We start from the raw sequence: 21,311 nt of genomic DNA on the forward strand, positions 1-21,311 counted from the left end.
TTAAAGAAGGAGGAAGTCATTATATGATTACATCTTTAATTTTGTTTTTCCCACACTGAAACTGACTAAATTTTATTTATTTCACTATTTAAATAAACATTTGAAAGAAAAATACATTTTTTTCAGTTAAGTGCTATATTAATTAATTGTCTCATATGTGAAAAATATCTGACAAAAACAATTTAAGGAAGAAAAGGTTTGTTTGGCTCACAGTTGCAGGGGGTACAGCCCGCCATGGCAGAGGAGGTGTAGCATTAGGAGCAGGAGGAGCTGGTCATGGGAAGTCCACCCAAGAAGCAGAGAATAATGAATGCTTGCCCCCAGGTCACTTTCCCCCTGTTTTTAGTCCAGAACTCCAGCCCATGGGGTGGTGTTACCAACATTTAGGGTGTGTGCTCACACCTCTAGTAACCAAAATTAGAAAACCCCTGCTAAACATGCTCATAGATTGTTTCCTTTGTGATTCTTAATCTTAGCAAACTGAAAAATTAAGATTAATCATCATAAAGCCAAATTGCTATTTTCATGAAAATTTGTGTTTTGAATAATTTCATTTGGGGGTATTTCATTTGGGAGTATGCTAGATGGAGGGGAGACACTGAGGTTGAAGTGAGGCAATAAAAATATTAACATTAGAAAGAACTGAAGTGTGTCATTATTGAAAACATCTGATCTGGGAAGAAACCCAGTCATTTTTCCAATGAATTTTGGTGCTTTTATTGAAGAATTACAAACTCTAGCATTTTCAAATAATGAAGCAAAAGCATCAATGTATTAGTAATTGATAGTATGAAACCATTGATTTATTATCAGTATTGAACCTCTTACCTCACCTTAAAAACAAATATTTTTTGGTCAGCCCACCTTATTGTTATCTTGTTTAGGGTATGATTTTTTTTCTTTGTTAAAGGTTGACTAAAAAACAAAACAAAAGAAAACAAAAAAATCTCTGCACTTGAAGTATTTAAATGTCTCAGGGTGGTGATCAAGAACATCCTTAGAGGCGAGTAGCCATTGTGGGGATGAAGTCAGAGGTGAGCCCTGAGAAAGCTTTGCTGAGGAAGCATTGGAGCAAGCTGGGAACAGGAGTTTGCAACTGTTGTCAGACTTCATATGAAGTTGTCTTAGAAAGCAGGAATTTAGTTTATTTCATTGTAGGATGGCTTATTTAGAAAGTCTAAGAAAGAGCTCTCTTGTTGTTAAATATGTTTTAAGATGTCCCAAGCATAATGTTTATTTTTTATAATTGATCTACAATTACATATGCTAACTGCTGCTGTGTAATGTTCTGATCTATGTTCACAGTGTAGAAAGTTCTAATTGGGGTAAGCATATCTATTTCCTTGACTATTTATCATGTCATCCAAGATATTGTTCCTTACAACTTTTTAAAAATACAACATTGTTATAAACGGTTTTATAAATGTGTGACAGATCACTGGGACTTATTTTTCCTAGAGTTTCCGCTTAAAGCAATTTTCTTTGTTTTCTAGATTCCTCTTGCTCTTGGAACCAGTTTGCTTGTTCTGCACAAAAATGTATTTCTAAGCATTGGATTTGTGATGGAGAAGATGATTGTGGGGACGGGTTAGATGAAGGTGACAGTATTTGTGGTGAGCAGCTTACTTTGTGTTCTCAAGCAATTCTTCCTAGGGAATTTTAGTCTCTTTCTGTCTGTGTCTGTCTCTGTCTGTCTCTCTCTGTCTCTCTGTCTCTCTCTGTCTCTGTCTGTCTGTCTGTCTGTCTCTCTCTCTATATATATATATGTATATATATATGCTTGATCATTTTGGAGCACACATAAACCCTCTCTGATGTAATAAGCATCATTAAAATTATATTTGTATGCAATATTTTATTATTTTTATGCTGATCTATTTTATTGTTTTTAAAGTAGCATCCTTAATTTAGAAATATTTTTAGTCATGTGCATATATGTGTGTCTTTGTGTGGGTCTGTAGACACGCATGAGTACGGGTAACCCACAGAGCCAGATTTCCTGGAACTAGCATTACAAGGAGTTGTAAGACACCCCATGTGGGTCCTGGGGACTGAACTGGAGTCTTCTGTAAGAGAAGTTTACATCTTCAGCACTGAGCCACTTTTTTCTAGCCCTTATTTTATTATTTTTTTTAAAGTACACATATTCACGAGGTAGAGTTTTGTCAAAGTGTTCCCCAATAAATATGTTAGTCCATCTTATTTTTAGTTTTCAACTTCTCTAGAGAAATCCCAGTGATTTTCACGGTTAGCTTGACTGATTTTTGCGGGGATGACTCATGAGCACATGATTGTGTTGCTTCCCAAGTTAGTATACAAATTTACACCACTACAAACCATCTCCCATGGTTTTTGTGAGCACTTTGTAGTAAAACATTAGGACTGAGTTGTTTTAGAAAGGAAATAATGTTAGCAAGTTTATACAATTTTCAATGTACTTTAAAATTCAATATTTATATTATTGGAGATATCTGAGCTGAAAGTCTGTTTCCCTGTTTTATTTTTTATTTGCAAAGCCAGTGTGCTTTGTGTAATAATCACAAATATATATTACACAGTTCATATAGAATTATTTCCTGAATTTCTCAAGGGTTAAATAAAGGAAAACAGCTAAACCCCATAAATGTCTGATTGTTGTTCAAGCATTCTACTTATTTGTTTCCAAGTCTGTCTGCCTACCTACGTGACCTTTTAAATACATAGTGTTTATATTTATAGTTGTATATCTTTCACCATTACAGTGGGCTTCTTGGCATCTCTTAATTAATATGAAAATTACCACTATTTCAGAAGAAGGAAAACTCGAGTAATAAGTTAAGATGCCTTCATAGAGCTGAGTGTGCTTCACAGTTTCAGAGGTGTGGTCAGCTATTTAGTTTATTACCACAAAGACAGAGGGAGTGTTTTGTAATACTCAACCTAAATGGAATTTGGCTGTAGATAACATAAAATTGGTGATATTTCCTGAAATACCAGTAATTTATTTTCTTGTATTTAAGCCAGTCCAAATATCCTTTCTCTTTATGGAGCTGGAACAAAGTAGTTTTAGAAAAGATAAGTATAGGAAAGATCATTATAAAATGCGTTGAACACACAGTAATTGTGATTAATTAGATGACTTACTGGCTCCTTCCTTTGTTCCTCTTTGTTGTAAATCTTGTCAGTTTTAACAAAAAGACTTTTTTGGGATGAGGATGCTTCCTGTGTATAAAACCACCTGCTTTTGACCTTTTCTTTAACCCACTACTAAATGGGTCCACTGATAACTGCTTTCTGAGGGACACAGTGTGATAGAAAGGGCAAACAGCCCTAAAGTAAGAGTTCCCTGCATTTATGTCTTATTTTCAAGCTGTGTGAAATTTAACTTTATTGCTAATTTCTTGACTTCTTGACTATTTTGGGGCTATAGAAGATTATCTACTTAATTATTACAGTTATCTAACAAAGCCAATGTACACTATGTCCCTGAGCTTATCCTCGTTGTTTAGCTCTCTGTTTCTTTCCTTTTTGTCCAAGTGATGTTGTATCCTCTCTGTTTCTCTCTCTGTCTCTCTCTCTCTCTCTGTCTGCCTGTCTCTGTCTCTGCCTGTCTCTGTCTCTCTGTCTCTCTGTCTCTCTGTCTCTCTCTCTCTCTCTCACACACACACACACACACACACACACATACACACTGTTGTGCAGAGAATGGATCCCCAAGAATTGCCACGGAGTCCAGAGAGCATGTAAGAACAAAGAGTCTTTACTCCAGCTTAAGCTCAGACTCTCAGACCAAACTAGGCAGGAGGAGGGAGCTTTTCATAGGTTTCAGACAAAGGGAGGAGGGGAATGACAGATTTATATTTTGATTGGTCCAAAGAGTCCTTGCCACCAACATACTTTTGAATTGATTGGTTACAGTCTTGGAGGCCTCTCATTGGTGGGTGTTACCCTCAGGGCTGTGGAATGTGCTGACTGTCATCTTCAGGGCTAGAGGACCCAGGTAATCCTTATAAGGCCTCAAACCTGCCTGGGCCCCCTGAACATGCCCGGGCTTGCCTAGTCTAGGACCATGAGACATCACAAAATGGAGGAATCAGTCAAAATGGAGACGGTGCAGTTTGTCCCTCTGGTTCCCTCAAGCCAAGTGATTTACAGGAGCAAAAAAGAGCAGTTAGTCCTAAATAGGGGCAGGGGTCTAGGAAGTCCAGGGGAGGGGGCCAAGGAAGAGGGTTCCATGACACACACACACATACACAAAACCAGTCTTGAAAATGCTTTTAAATAAAGAAGATAGAGAACAATATTTATTTTCATTCAGCCAATGGGTCTATTAATTTATTCACAGGCTATATTTCCTATTCTACCAATATGATAACAAATAATACATCTTTAGGCCAAATTTAAGTCAACAAACTGAATTTAGTATTTTATGTTAGGAAAGCAACCTTGCAAATAATCCCTCTCTGTGGTTTCTAACCATTTACAGTATAAAGTCCTGCTCAGATGTGTTAAAATGTAGATTGTTGAGTCCTTCCTCCAAATGTTCTGAGGCATGTTGTTTTTTACAAGTGCATTGCACTTATGAGAAAGGACATTGAGGATGTCAGCATTCATAAGCTGGACTAAATTCATGCTTTAGTCCTTCATCTTCTTTTAAGATTTATTATTTTATTCATATGTACATGTGTATCTGTCACATGAGTGCAGTTTTCTGCAAGAGCGAGGAACGGGTGTTGGATACTCTAAAGTCGTAGTTACAGGTTATTTTTACTCGCCTGATGTGGCAGCTAGGAAGCAAACCAGAATCCTCTGGAAGAGCAATACGTGTTCTTAACTGCTGAGCTGTCCCCAGCCTCAATCTCCATCTTTTGAGACACAAGAAAATAATCAGTTTACCTAAAGTTACACAGCTAATTCTTGATGACAGAAGTAGCACCAGAATTTCAGTATTCAAAATATTAAAAACGATAGTGGGTTTGACCAATCACTCTGGCTGTCTGAAAACAGGCACAAATGGCCTAGGACAGGGTTTCAGTCAGGTTTTCTCTCCTCAGAGATGCTTTTCCCTAAAGAAGACGGTGTGTTTCCAGATGGCACTGGCAGCCATGAAATGAAGCCATGAGTTTTTCTTTGGCTCATTTTCTTCCCAATTGACTTCAGTGTTTTGGCATGTTCTTAGCGCAGAATCTGTTGAACACTATCAAGGGAGCCAGCAAATTAGCTGCAAAGAACCTTATGCCATTTTATAGCCAGAGATGACTTCATAATTACCTAGTCATACTCCTTATTCTAATGATAGGGAAATGCAGCCATGAGTGTTCTCCAAGGTCAGGCAGAATCAGATCTTGTCATTGACACATCAGTGTTCTTCCTGTAGTTCCACCTGGGGAAAGTGGGATATTATAAATGGTAACGAGCGCTACCTTGATCAAAGTCCCCTTGGTAGAAATAATACAGTTTTAAAAGCTCAGGCTAAGTAATGATAATGAAGTTAAAACTGTGAATTGTGGGTTCAATATTAAAAATGACATTGTGTTCTTATAACATGCTTGAAATTATGGGGAACTATTATAAAAATAATTTCCATTGGAAGAGAATAATCATAAAAGCTATGAAAGGTATAACCAGAGGCAAATTTCATTTTTAAATAAAAGCAACATTTATTTTATAGATTATTTTCTGACTTCGTCTAGCAATGGATACCCTATTAAATCTTTTTCTACTAAAGTACTGCTATTAAATGAAATGGGCAGTTCTGAATTACTGGGACATGTCAATATTCACATAACATTTTATCATTGTCACCCAAGTATATATCAGGGACAGTCATGTTTGACTGGGATTAGACATCTCAGGGATTTTACTATGGTAATCCTCTGCTGTCTGTTTTGAGAGTGGTTCATCAAGAAGTATTGTCTACCCAGAGGTTTATATGACTAAAAGAGAAAGGATAGTAATCCTTCAATTAAAGCACATTGGTGCTGGTTTGAAGTGATTAGAAGCAAGTATTTCTATTAGTCAAGCTTCTCAAACTTTTTCATGGACACTTTTCTTTGTGCATTTCTGGGGAATGAACCCAGGGACGTGCCAGTGTTAAGCAAGCAATGATCGCTGCACTATACCCCTTTCTAGGGATACTAAGGTTTTTGAAAAATAATTTTAACAGTATATGTTTTGTAGGTATTTTGGACTTTTTTGATTCTAAGAAAGTGAAATTTGAAAAATTAGATTGGGGATCTTGCTGATTATTCCCTTAATAAGCATTTTATATACACAAATAAACAAAGCAAGCTTTGAGGCTACATGCCGTAGAAGCAGCCAGGGAGACAATGAGAGAGCATCATAGATGGGGGGGTCAGCCTGTGCTCATACTAGGAGCAAAAGAAGCCAGCTGTGGCCATGTGAATTTGCAATTCTTGTCAACAATCACTGAAAGAGTGATCAGACACCCCAGAGAGACAACAAGCCCCAGGAGGAGGGCAGCTTCTGCAAGTGGAAAAGCAAAGAGGTACTGATTTATTCTTTCCCTCAACGTAAGATAGGGCAGAACAATGACATTAGCTGCTAGGAGAAAGTATTCATTAATCAGAAGGAAAAGTTGGGGACTTCTCAGTTCAGCATGTGGAACTTCCTACAGCTGTGATTTCTGCCAGTTTTCAATTTGATGAAGCTAACGTTGAGACTAAGAATAGTTCTCTGGGATGGAATTTCTGCAAGGACGAAATGAGTTATGAGAAGTAGTTCACACATTAAGCAATAAAGCATCGTCATCCTTCTCATTCCATTGTTCTTAACTGCATGGGTTGAGTGCCTTCAGAGTGGCACTTAGGAACCCCGGGACCTTTCTGTGCTTTGCTATATTTTCAAGGAGAAGAGGCATCATTTTATACCTTGCAGCTTAAACAATATAACATTTGTGGCAAATAAAGAATGTATCCTTAAACAAAGCTATGTCGATACTTAGGAAAACATGAGATGATGCTGAATGGCAACCTTCTCTTCCTGGTATGCAAGACTCTTCTGCCCCTTCCACAGGAGCTGTGAATAGGAGCCAACTTCTAGTCGAGGCACAGTGGTCTTAATACAATTTTTCTTTTGGGTTTTAGGTGCTGTCACCTGTGCTGCTGACATGTTCAGCTGCCAGGGTTCCCATGCCTGTGTGCCACTGCACTGGCTTTGTGACGGTGAGAGGGACTGTCCTGATGGGAGCGATGAGCTCTCCACAGCGGGCTGCGGTATGGACATTGGCTGGGCCTGTGTGTCAAAGAAAACAGTATGCTGGGGTGTTTGTTTTCCTCAAATATTGCATTTTCCACTATTTTCCCCATCCCTGGCCCTCAAGGGTCCAGGTGGGATGTTGGTATCATAGCAGTTGAGCAAGCCTTGACACTTCCAGCATATTTCAGATGTGTTCAAAGGCAGAACCCCTTTTAAAAAATATTTTAGTGACTGAAAATTTATTATTTAACCTCTGAGATAGTAAAACTGCATTATATACACAAGGGTGGTAGTAGACTGGTATTTTCTTATTAAACTCCCCTCCCTTAAAAGGTTTTAGGTTGCCTATTATAGATACTCTATAAATGGTTGCTATCAGCTTAGAAAACTATTGACCAGGAGGTCAGTAAACACCTATTAGTTCCAGAGATAGGGTATTAACCCTTAGGTCAGGTAAAAGGAGTATGGATAGAGCTGAATGGAACTGAGGGATCAGAAGAACACCTTTGAGGTCAGACAATTTACTCAGTTTCTGACTCGAGGTCATTTCAGGGAATTACTCAGCAGTAAAAATTTAGATAAACACCTTTGCATGATCAGGAGGATGGGAGAAGTGAGCACGTGACTGCAGATCCTAAAACTAAGAGTGATAGCTGGAGTTGCCACTGAGGGCTACATAATCAAGGATTATGCATCAATTCAGAAATCCAGACGGTACTGCTCTGCTGTTGCTATTGTAGCAAGTTAGCACTCTGGGAGGCATATTAACACTTTCAAACCACATGGGTACTATAAAATATATTATGCTAAAATGTAGCAAATTGCACTCAAGTGACCTGAAAATGTTAAAGCCGAATAACTTACTGTTGCTCTGTGTTTTAAAGAATAATTTATGTATTAGGAATGGCATTGTTCACAGTTCAAAGTTACCAGGGTTATTAACAACTCTTGAATTTTACTTTGGTTATAATATGCAAATTTTAATGCTGTTTCTGTGTGACTTCTATATAATTGCTCAAAATAAATTTGTTTAAGTGCATTACTAGGCAACATACAAAAAAAATTAGACCCTTTCTGTTTTACCTGCCTGTGGCTCTATGTGAATAATTACCATAATTATGTATAGCAAAGTTGAAGCTACTTCATTAGGTGTGGGACAGCTGGAGGCAGGGAACTGAGACACTTAGAAAATAATTATAAACCTCAAGTGTTAAGTGACATGGCTAAAATATACTGGATCATCAGCGAGAAATATGTAAAAAGTCATGTGAGCACTTCTTGAAAACTGACCGTGTTGTGAGAGTCTTGAAAGACAAAGACAAGAGAGGCATGTTCTGTGGGGAAAGAGGTGTGTACTGTTTTGAGCGCCCATCGTATATCAAATAGTGCAAGAGGTGCTTTTTATTTACCTTATTAAATACCTTTGGCTTTGCAGCAAAGTGTTTTGGGGAATCTGCCAAACAAAATTAATATATAAATAGGAATTTTAAAAGTATGTAGGAATTTGTTGAATATCTAAGTTGAAGAAATATGTTCACACACCTTATGTTCCTATGAGAACATTGTTGGACAGATTTTATTGTCTTTATTACAGATAAAGAAACACATGCAGCAAGGAGGTGAATAATTTCCTCAAGCAAACACAAGAGACAGGCATCCCCGCAGATTTATTCTGCATGACATTTGACAATAGCATGTAGAAGATTCTTGGCATTTGCAATGTCTTGAACCTCAAGTTTTTCTATAGTGTTTGCCCTTTGATATTAAGAGAATATTATTGAAATGATTAGAAGGGCTCTTGCAAGGCTCCTGCAGTTCTGCCTGCTCTGTATCAAAGCCAACCTCCTCTGCATCAGTTTTATTGCAATTTGGGTCAGCCATTGCTTAGGCACTTGCTAGAACACTGCTTTACTTACTCTGTATCCCTAAACGATCAATATTCATAAGGTGGGTTGCATTATGGTGGGGCTCATCATCCCATTGATCTTCCTTTTGCATAAATTGCACCCCCTTATTGAGGTTGTGGGCATCCACAAGTTCTGTTTTCTTTTAAAATCCACAACATTCTTAGTCTTGGTGATCTTTTGCTTCCATCAAGAGCATTAACACTTGCCAGTTACTGCAGAGTCACCTCTGCTGGCCTTAGCATCAGCACCAGCAGAGAAACCAGCATCCATGGTATTCTTAGATTGACTGTTTTGAATACAGGACGATTTGAATGGATCTTTGAGAAAGCACACCTGAGCTGAAGTTTTAGGACCTCTCCAGAGTACTGTCAATTTTAGTAATACAAAAACATTAAATCATGTATGTACATATTGACAGTCTAATATATGCATGAGATCATTAGTTTATCTAATATATTGAACAAAAAGCATCTTTTTTTTTTTACAATTATCTATGAATTGTTATAGTTTCATACATGCTGTAAACTTTTAGTGTGGATGAAGATCAAATATGTATTTATGTAATTTATTTTGTGTGTGTGTGATTTCTTTCTTAGCTCCCAATAATACATGTGATGAAAATGCTTTCATGTGCCATAATAAAGTGTGCATTCCAAAGCAGTTCGTGTGTGACCATGATGATGACTGTGGAGACGGCTCAGATGAGTTTCTGCAGTGTGGTGAGTGTTGGTTAACATCTCATGGAGATTCTCAGTTCAGTCTGTAAAACGGACTCTGGGATACACAAGTAATAACAACAAAAACAACACAGGCATTTTATTAATGTCAGTAAGGGCCAGTGAACTCAGTGTTGCTAATCCAGCTACATGTGACTTCTTTAATTTTTACTGCAGTTATACATTCTTTCGCAAATCACTCCCATGTAGTATATTCATAACAATCAGCAGCTATACGGGAAAATGTCTTAAAAGGCCTTAAGTTTGAAGTGTTTTGAAGTAGTTCAAACATTGAAGATGACACATGACTGGCTTGTTCAATCTTTAATCCAAAACAAATGCTTGAGATAAAATATTAAAATTCAAATTATCAGAAAAATGGATACTTAATATTTTTCTTGACTTTTGACTTTGATGCATGCACTTGAAATTAAGTAAAATAGATTAAAATGAAGTAAAATAAATAAAAATGAGTAAAACACGTATTTTATAAGATGAAATGTACTGTTCTTTTCACAAAATATATCTGTACATTGCATCAGTTATATAACCATTATATGTACTGCTTCTAAATTTGAACATTCTGGACAAAACTAGACAAATATGAGAATCCACAGTAGAAGTTAAAATCTTCTGTGAATCTGGAGTCTTTATGAAATATTAAGTAATACATTAACATATGCATGAAATGTGCATGCAAAGGCTTCCTGTGCCCACACAGGAATCAGTGACATCCTCTTCTCTCAGGGACAGGGACTCAGTGCAATCCTCTGAGCTCCAAGGGCTGTGGGTTCATGACGTTCATGTGCCTTCCTTGTGACAAGGACACAGTGACTCCCACTCTCATTAATGTGCAATGCACACAGTGTCCTCTGTCCTCCTGTGTTGTATAGTCATTGCCATCTCTGTCCTCTGCAGTGTACACAGTGTTACCTCTTATTTCTGTCCTCCTGTACAGTGGACAGTGTCACCTCTGTCTTCCTGTGCAGTGTTCTTAGAGCCATTTCCCGATGTTCTTTACAGTGTATATATCTTTACTCTTTGATCAATGTCTCTTTGAAATCATTGTTTGTATGTTTGTATACTCATTTCATTTTTAAGGCATGCATTCAAGTTGATATTTTAGATGCTACATCATAATTTCAGGTGTAATTCTTGATCTGAGTTAATTCATCTCCTCTCTGGCAGACATTGGGTTTGGTTGAGATAGGGTTGATTGAGGCAGAAGAAATCAGTAACCAGAAAATACAAAATATGATACATGATAAACTGCTTTTACAAATTATAATAAAATTGCAATACATGGAATTAGAGCTGAGGAAATAATTCTTGGGGTAGACACAAAGGGTTCGTAGGAGGAGTGTTTGTTATTGGAACAAATCTAGAGATGTAAGAGCATAGTGTTTAATGTTATAGCTCTGGGAGTCAGGTAGCCCAGGTTCCTTCATCTGCTTTTATTAGAGGTGTGACCTTGAAAAAGTGCTTCTCACCTGTAAAATATGTGGAAAAATAACACTTCACCCCAGTGGCTGCTAAGATAAATACAGCATTTTTGTAAATTCTTTAAATGAGATGCAGCAATATATTAAAAGTTTATAAAGATGTGAGTCAATATTATCAAGGAACAACAATTAGCTTTCTGTGATTTTAAATTGCAGTTAAAAACTTAAATAGGATATAGATTAAAAAATTCCTCGGATGCGATGTTAATTTGTATGTTTTGTCTCTGAGGCCAGCATAGTTTCTGAATTTGAGGTATGTGATGTCTCAGTAAAATTTATGTTCTAGAACCATCTCTTTAACCAGAGTGGAAGAAAATTGTCATGGACAAGAAGAAATGTAAGATAATTATAAACTAGTTAGGAAGTTATTGGAACATTCTGAAGATTAACAGTACAGCTCTGAACTAGACTAGGAATGCTGGAGTGGAAGGGAGCCCAGAGTGCAAAGCTCAGAGGTCATTTATAGCTGGGCGTTCCCGGATGGATGAGCAGGATAAAGTCATTTCCAACTTGTGATACGGTGGATGGTGTTGCCATTGGTGAGCTTTTGTCAGTTTGAGAAAAACATAGACAATAGTGGGGAAGTGGAAACCTCAGTTGATGAATTTCCTGTATCTGGTTGGCCAGGAGACATGACTGTTGGGCGTTTTCTTAATTGTTAATTAAAGGTCCAGCCTCTGTGGAAGTGTCAGTCCTAGACAGGTGGGCCTGGGCTGCATGAGACAGGTAGTTGAGCAAGCCGGTAAGATCCTCTATGATCTCTGCTTCAGTTCCTGATCCAGGCTTCTGCTTTGAGTTCTTCCCTTGTCTTCCCTGAGAGACTATAAGGTGTAAGAAGAAAAAAAAAGGGTTTCCTTTCCTCACCCAAGTTGCTTTCGGTGAGTGTTTTATCACAGCAACAGTAAAGAAACTGTAACATTTTGGAACTGGATAGAATAAGGGTCTGTTTTTCTGATGCAGGAAAGAAATGTAATGAAGACTATGTTTCGGAATATGTTAAGTCGACAGTACCAAAAAGGCACAATTACTTGTTTGAAAGTGTTGTTTTAGAGACCAAAAGTGCAGTTCAGGAGAGCTCCCTTACTGTGGTGGTTATTGGCATTCAGGTAACACTCACTCACTTTAGCCTAGTAAAGGAGAGCAGAGGGACAAAATGAAAGTAAGAAAGCAGTAGGCTAAAGGAGGGAGGCGGGGCTTGACTGCAGCATCCTCTGCTGGAACAGGAAGGGATTTCAGGCAGAAAGCTGAGGGTGGAGGAGGAAACCCTTGGGAGTGGGTTAAGAGTACTACTAATCCAAGAAGCTCATCCTTGGTGGTGGGGTCAAGAGTATCAAATTTTTCCCCAACTATGCAGAGTCCTTAGAGATTTCAGAATTTGACAGCCTTTGTTATTTTTTGTTTTGTTTTGTTGTGAGAGGTGTTTCTGAAGGGAGACGTCATGTCACAGAAATATTTTTTTAATTAAAAGGAACTGGAGGCTACTAGGTGGAAGGAGATTTGGCAGAACAGCAAAGAGAACTGTGTTTAGAGGGACACAGCTGGGCTCTTTTGTTGCTGACTGGACTGGACAGGACCTGACAGACTGGCGAAAGGAGAGGGAGGGAGGAAGCAATACCAACAGGACATTTTAGAAGACTCTAGTCTCACCATTTTATTAAGTCATACAGTTTTATTTCTAAAAGTAAAACACTTTACCAGTTTTTTTCAAGGTTTAGTAGGTATGGTGATCTTTTTATGTTTACTAACAGGAAAATTTTATTGTAAAACCTAATTCAACAGTCAGATATAAATATGATCATAATTAGAACAGATGTGAACATTAACAAATGATGGCTCATTTTATGATTTGACTAAAGTTTTTAGTGGTTCTAACAAAGCATCAACACATAGAATAGCTATGAGAATGGTTTTGCTCATTGTTCTATAAATTGCTTTTTACATTTTTCTTATTTTCGGGCTGGAGAGATGGCTCAGTGATTAAGAGCACTTGCTGCTCTTGCACAAGATGAAGTTTAGTTCCCAACACTCACATGGTGGCTCAACTGTCTGTAACTACAGTTCCAGGGGATCCAACATCTTCTTCTGGCAACAGACACTCATATGGTGTATATGAATCATGCAAGCAAAACACCAATGTAAAATAGATTTTAAAAATCCAGATTTTTTTACTTTAATAATTTGTCTAATTAAATATTATTTGCAAAGTGTAAATATCACATTACAGTTTCTGAGATTGCTGATATAGTTTAGAATTAGTTCATCTGTCTGTCCTGATACTGATTAGTAAAAAGTTGGTGGAAAACAAGCGAATGGAGGATGAGGCACCACAGATAAAACTCCATCAAAATAGGGTTTATTAGCAAAGGAACACATGGGGCAGATTCCCTTCTGGGCAGGGAAAATGTCTGCCCAGGTCTTGAGCCGGGGTCTTTTAAAAGGGAGGCTTCTGCTTCCTGAAGAAGGCAGGAAGATGTACTTTTTTTAAAGTTGGGTTGGGGGGAAGTGGGAGAGCCGGACTGTTAAAACCTGTCCTCTTTAGAGATCAAAGGGGCAGCCTGCTGTGTTGGCCAAACAGAGGAGAAAAGTCTGCTTCTCTTGACATCAAAGACCAAGGTGCTTATCAGCTAGGTTCCCTTTTCTCAGGAGCATGAGAAGTCCTTGGGATCCTGTTGGTGACGGGCAGGGCTATCTGAACCTTTCCAGATACCATATGTAACTGCTGTTGTTGTATAAAAAATCTGGCCGCGACACTGGGAGTATACAGGAAGCAGGTATTTTATTTAGGCTGTAGCCTGGTCCAGGAGGGTCAAGCCTCAAAATCTGGACCCCAAAGGGAAGTAGAACATATCTTTTATACTTTATGCATTGGGTTACAGTGAGAAAGAAACTTACATATTGATCAGCTATCAGCAAAGTCTTAAAACCTGGCAAAATATTATACATTTAGAAAAGAAAAACATGCTTAAAAAATCCCATCTAAAAGTCATTCCAGAAGTCTCCATCCGAGCCAAACATAATTGAGAAAGTTTCACCAGCATACAGGGTCAGTAGTTCTAGGTCAACTTATCAGTTGAACCTTGCTGGCAGAGGCAGAGGGAGAAAACAAGGATTAAACCTCATAATTTCCTTAAATATTCCATTCGGCTCCACCTCACTGTGTGACACTACTCCTGGGGAAGCAAGAGCAAACATCTACTCAACCTCAGATAGGCAACCAAGGACAGACAGGGAGCCAAAGTGCTAACCTAAAGGTAGCACCAAAGTCAAACTTTTAAACTAATGAGTTTTATTGGGGCTGTTACAGAAATAATGAATGAGGGGTTACTTACTTCCAGCTGCAGAAATGACTCAAAGACAGTTGCATTACCAAAAGCCCACCACCAACATGAGCGACAGCTCAGGACAGCAGGAAACCTGCATAACTACACAACCCGCAGGCAGCTTAAGTGTCCTTTCCAGGAAGCTCGGTTGGTCTGATCTCTTCCAGGAAGCTCAGCTAGTCTTTGCTTCACCCAGACAGCCTGGCTTGTCTGAATGTCAGCAGTCTTGAGGAAAGCGGGGCCTAGTGAACTTGGACATTTTTAGGGACTTCTGGAAGCCGCTGAGTGGTTTATTTCTTGAGTTTAATGAGCTTCCATCCCTGATGGTGTGTTCCACCCACTCTCAAAACATCCTTTTGTTTGCCCAGCACCCCCTCCCCAAAATGGAAGGTTTTGTCTTAGAGGAAATTGTAACACAATACTGAGCAACCAAGTCTTGAAATAATTCTTAAAAGCTTTCATTTTTGTTTTCCATTCTAAGAGAAATCAATAGAATGTAGACATCAAGCAACCAAAGCAGTGTAGTCCTGTGTTATATATTTAACCTTTCAAACAAATATTTCTCACAGCTGTAATGGAAAGAAACAAGAAGTGTTTCCACAGTGGGCGGGGTAGCCTCCTGGTGAATTAGGAATGGTGTGCATTGAGAGGGCAGTGTTTATGACAAGAATTGGCCGGCATGCTCACTTCTTTTTCTCCAGGATACCGGCAGTGTGGTGCAGAGGAGTTCCGCTGTGCTGACGGGCGCTGCCTGCTAAATACTCAATGGCAATGTGATGGTGACTTCGACTGTCCTGACAGGTCTGATGAAGCACCAATCAACCCCGGGTGCAGGAGTGCAGGTACTGCGCTCTACAACACTGTGTTCATTTTCAAGTTTCTTTTTACTTTTTTATTTTTGTTTCTTTGAGGAAGAGTTTCGTGTGGAGCCCAGGTTGACCTCAAACCCTTAATTCTTCCTCACCTTGCTCCTAAATGTTGAAATTAGGAATGTGAACCACCATGCTAGACTTCTAAAGTTTCGTTTTGCTTTTGTAATATAATGACAAAACATACAAATAGACCAGTCATGGCACAGTCCAAGAGCCCACTTACGTGGTTCCAGACTGTGTAAGCAACACAAAGATTCAAAATTACAATTACGACAGGTCCTTGAGCTGCCCTCTCACACACTCAAACACATTTTCTGTTGTTTTGAGGCAGGTTCTTAAGTATCTCAGCCTGGCCTCAAACTCACTGTGTAGCTAAGGATGACCTTGAGCTTCTTCCCCTTGCCCCTGCCTCTTAAGTGCTAGAATTATAGCCAAGTCCACCCATGCCCAGCTTGGATCTTATATTAATATTTTCTATGAAAACAGTGTCTCTACATAAACTTATGTAGAAATTAAAACATAAAAGCAGATGTAATGAGACTATCACATCATCATGCTGTACTCTTATTGATGCCATTCATTTGTGTAATTGCAATATTCCATTAAATTGTAAACGAAAAGTATATTTGAAAAAAAAACCTATGTAGAAACAGTCTGTATTATTCACACATAGACAAAATGGGCTAAATTTCACAGGATATTAATAGAAACATGTTGCCTTCAGACATGCATATGATCAAGCTCATTCTATATATCACTTCACTGTTCTGAAGACTGAGTGTTTAGTCATATGTTTTAGTGCAAATTCAATTCCCTTTTCTGATATAGTTTACATGTTAATAGGTTTTTAAGCCATATGTGATGATGAGTAATGTTCCGTCCATTCAGTTGAGTAGCTGCAAGCTGAACCCTTTTCTACAGCTATGTATAGAAGAACCATTGTTCACCATCAATGTCCTTTTTATGGCCTGACTTAAAAATGTCAGTGCTATATTTTTTTTTGAAGAAAAGAATTTAGGAATATCCACCTATTCTACATTCTTGGTTTTAAAGATTTAATTTCTCAGAGACCTATAGCTTGAGGGAAATGTCAAAGCATCATTATACCTTTGAACTCATTCTTCATAATATCTATGAGACAGAGTCCTCCAGTGTTACTGTGAATGCTTATTGTGACAGTTACTTTCACAGGAAAGCTAGGTTTTCAAATGGCATACTGTTTGCCCTTGGTTTTTCATACATTGTATATAAAATATTGTACTGACTATAAAGCATTTTCTATGCACGTATATTTGTTATAATTTTTGACGTATAAGTCATCATATTTGTGAGTGCTTTCAAACACTGCAGCATAAGAAATGGCATGCCCTTTATATTCCATTTGTTTTATTTTCTTTTTCCAGAACAGTCATGCAACAGTTCATTTTTTATGTGCAAAAATGGCAGGTGCATTCCCAATGGTGGTCTCTGTGACAATACGGATGACTGTGGTGATGGCTCAGATGAGAGGAACTGCCATATAAATGAATGTTTGAGTAAGAAAGTCAGTGGATGTTCTCAAGATTGTCAGGATTTGCCAGTCAGCTACAAGGTGGGTACTAATAGAAAATAGCAAATCATACGATACATTAGAATTTGAGCCAATGAAGACTTTCATTCCAGTATAAGTTTAAAAGTATTATAGTATTGTTGAGTAAAGCTATTTATGGAAACAGTGCCTATACATAAAAAAGTATAATGATATATGATATGAAAGATACGAGATTATAGTTAGGAATAAGAAATGTCAAGACATTTTTTAATCTGTTAGGAATAGGGAAAGAACACAGTTTAGTGCAATGTTACGACAGTAGCTGTATAAACATATTAAACCTAGGTTCTCATTTCTTCCTCCCATTAACTCTTGCACATCCTTGCAGTAGAATAAGTAATTATTTATTTACTTAAATATCAAAAAACACAATATTATTACATAAACAAGAAAGAAAAACCAGAAATTATACATTAGGACCTAGTATAAACACATTAAAAATAAGTCATACCTAATTCAATTGCTTTTTGCTACTGCCTTTTCCCTGAAGAGAGAGATTCAATGGAAAACTGATGGACAGAAACAGCCTCTAAATCTATGGCTGTATTCAGACTCCACCAGCAAAATATTAAAAAGTGAACTTTTGTGTTAATTTAAAACTGGTGATGTGAGCATTGGGAAACCTCATTAAGGGCAATTCATTTGTAACCTGGGACTGTAGCTTAGTTCTTAGAACCCCTACTTGGCATGTGTGAGACCCTCAGTTCTGTTCTCAGCATACCAAAAAGGAAAAAGAAAAGTGATTCACTTGAAAATTAATTTTCGAAATTGGTCAAGCTCAGGATGAACTGGCAGTAGACTAATGGCCTTTATAAAACACCGAGGCAGGGTGTTGCTGGCGAAGACTATTAGATTTCAGCTACTGAGTTCTGTAGCTCATAGAACTCACTTTGGGTATTGTGCACATTTGTGGACTTCCTCCAAACGTACTTTCTCAAAAATAATCTTAACAATATAAAGTTTATCCAGTTTAATAATTTTGAAACATAGAGGGTCTGGAGCCCATATCTTTGGAAGAAATATCTTTGTGAATTAATAGAATAAGAAGTGATTCAAGCCTTGTTTCAAAAGCTAGAGCAGATAATGAGAGACAAATTTACTTCAAGATGAGGTAGATGTTCTCAGCATTGGAACATGAAAACAAATGGGCAGGGAGGGCCACATTCCACTGCAGTGCTTCACCAGTGGCCAAATGAACTCTTTAAAAGAATGCCTGAGAGAAAGGATGTGTCAGTCATGAAGATACTGATCTGTTTTCCTTTGGCAGTTTATGAAAAGCCATTCCTGTATAATGTAAGTTCAACTGAACCACCAAGTTGCTATTTTTTTTTTGGGGGGGGGGTCTTTTTGAGACAGGGTGTCCCTGTAGACCCAGCTGTCCTAGAACTCACTATGTAGACCAGGCTGGCCTTGAACTCACAGAGATCTGCCTGTGTCTGCCTCCTAACTACTGGAATTAAAGGTGTGCACCACCATGCCCAGCCTAAGTTGTTATTTTTAATCTCTAAATTTATGGAATCATGATTATTTAACTATATTGGTAAAGATGTTACTGTAAATAGATGTGACCCTGGAAATTCAGCAATCATTTTCTCCCTCCAGAAAAATAGAGGCTAAAAAAAGACATATTGGCTCTGATACTGTAGTTCATTGGTAGAATGCTTGTGGAACATATGCAAGTCCCTGAGTTGATCCCCAGCAGTGAAAAATATAAAGATGAAGGCGAAGGACAACAAGTATTAGGAAAGCTATGTTTTTCAAAATGTGATTAGAATTAATATTGTATTAAGAAGTCGTTGAATGTATAGACTATACTGTAGATGTACACACAAGTGCTATACATGAGGAAGGAAGTGGTAAAGTAAATGAGCCAGAAGCTGCCTAATGACAGAGTGTATGTCAGCTGATTGACTTTAGCACCCACAGGGCCAGAGACTATATTTTTGATAACTTATATATACTGGTATAGAAATGTTTTCTGAATAGATCAGAAAAAGTTTTATAGAATTATTCTGCGTAACAAGCTTAAAATTTAAATCAAGGGGCTGGAGAGATGGTTCAGTGGGTAAGAGCACAGACTGCTCTTGCAGAGGACCCATGGAGGCTAACACCCATTTGTAACTCCAACTCCATGGGATCTGATGGCCACTTCTGACCTCTGTGGGCATTGCATTTGATATGGGTACACACATCTACATGCAGGCAGTACACTCATACACGTTAAATAAAAATAATAAAATATTTTTAAAAATTTAAATCAAATGTTTGTGAATAATTTTCTAGTTATAGGAGATAAATGTATATTCTATATGACAAATTTAAGAGTAAATCTCTGCTTAAGTTGTCTGTATTTAATGTCTGTCATAACAATTGGCAATAAAAATGGAAAATCATGGAACACCTGTGGATGTTTTATAACAAGAAACAGAAATGAAATTTTCTTTTAAAATGTTTTCATATGAGGAAATCTTAGTACGTAACAATACAGCATTTGAAAACCTCCTGGCAGAAGATGCTGTATAGAAAACCGTGTTAGATTATACTGGGTTATCTTAAAAGATTCCTCATGCAGGAATACTTGGGTGTCAAACCTTTTAAAATATCATAATTTTTACTTTGCCTTCTTTGCGTGTGCTATACAATGAGATGAAAATACGGGCAGAAATGCATAAATCTATTTTCACAAGGTTTTATGATGCCTAAGGAATTGCTGTAAATAATTTTCTTAGATGCATACAGACATATGTTAAAATTAATGAAGCCAGGCATGGTGGAGCATGTCTTTAATCCCAGCACTTGGGAGGCAGAGGCAAGCAAATCCCTGTGAGTTTAAGGCTAGCCTGGTCTACATAGTGAGTTCAAGGCCACCTGGAACTATAGAGAGACCTTGTCCAAAAACACCAATCATGGCTCTTACTATTTCCACCACCTCTTCCACAGTGGTCCCTGAGATGTGGGGTGGGTGAGGTTTAATATAGGGGCCCTATCCAAGGACATGCACTCTGCAGTCTCTTGATCTCTAAAACTCAGTCAGCTGAGGCCTTCTGTGTGCATCATACTCTGTTGTTTGAGGAAGTTTCACTGGTGAAAGTTGAGAGATACATTAGTATTCTCTCTATCCCCTGTTCTGCTATGTTCCATGAGCCTTAGATACAGAAGTTCTACTGGAGATGTGTCACTTAGGGCTGGGCATCTCTGACATATATTCTCAGTGTGGGATCAGTTTTAGAACTCTGCAATACACACCCTATGTTGAAAAAAAAAAAAAAAAAACTCCTTTGATGAGTGGTGAGAGGTACCCTTGTCTGTAAACATAAGGATACATTTTTAGAATAGAGTAAGAAATTTTGTCTAGAGCTATGTCAGAGATAGGGTTTTCTCTAGCACTCTCCAGCCATGTGTATTTGGCTATATTTACAGTGCCATCCATGAGTTCCCTCTCATTGAGAGGGCTTCAAGTCCAGTTAGATAGCTGGTGATTACTCTGTAGATAAAAGTGCCACTACTACATTTGTGGAGATCGTTTGTTATACCAGCTGTTGTGATTTTTAGACTTTGAAGCTGGGCTGTACTTTTGATTGATTTTCTCCCTTAGCAGTTTGCATGGTTTCCTCTAGAACTATGAGAGCTAGTCTTCACGGAGAAGGATTCCAGGTTAGTTCTTGCTCCATTGCTGCAAGTCCTGTGCCAAAGGTATGTCTTGTATTCAACAATAGGGTTTTACCTTAAAGTATTGGCAGGTAATCAAGGGCTGTGGTAATAGCCTGTGTTATTATGGGAGTCTCTTGGGCTACCCTGACCAACAACTTGAAGGGAGGTCTCTCCTGTCTGACACTGTATTCCTTGTTATATAGCCTTCAGGTATATACATACACTCATGTTCAGGTATTGTATGGGGTTTTTTTTCAAGGGCTTTTTGAGTTAATACATTTCCTTCTGGCTTTTTACAGCACCTTAGCTTTATTTCTCTCTCCCCTCTCTCCATGTCTAAACTCCCCCCTCCCTCCCCAGTTTAAGTCCCTTCATTTTCCCCTTTTTCCCATTGATAATACCTGTCACATTATCTCTCCCCCTTTTGAGTTCCTTCTTCCCATTTTCCCCCATGATTCCTTGTATGTCCTTCCCACTTCCCTTCTCAGTTGAATACCCCATTTCCCCCAGTTTCCCGGTGGTAGCATCTGTTTCCTACTAGTCACCTCTCTCAGG

At 38.1% G+C, this 21,311-nt stretch overlaps 1 protein-coding gene across 1 annotated transcript in view; it reads left to right on the top strand.

Moving 5' to 3' along the window:
- The window catches only part of Lrp1b (LDL receptor related protein 1B), a 2,166,816-nt gene that overhangs the window by 1,850,274 nt on the left and 295,231 nt on the right, over positions 1-21,311 (top strand). The window contains exons 51-55 of the mRNA XM_008825194.2: positions 1,494-1,613; positions 7,086-7,214; positions 9,701-9,823; positions 15,344-15,484; positions 16,918-17,105. Of these exons, the coding sequence (XP_008823416.1) occupies positions 1,494-1,613; positions 7,086-7,214; positions 9,701-9,823; positions 15,344-15,484; positions 16,918-17,105 (701 nt within the window). The remainder of the gene's footprint in view (positions 1-1,493; positions 1,614-7,085; positions 7,215-9,700; positions 9,824-15,343; positions 15,485-16,917; positions 17,106-21,311) is intronic.

The sequence above is a fragment of the Nannospalax galili genome, unplaced genomic scaffold, assembly GCF_000622305.1.
Source record: "Nannospalax galili isolate Female #2095 unplaced genomic scaffold, S.galili_v1.0 scaffold87, whole genome shotgun sequence".
Lineage (NCBI taxonomy): Eukaryota > Metazoa > Chordata > Mammalia > Rodentia > Spalacidae > Nannospalax > Nannospalax galili.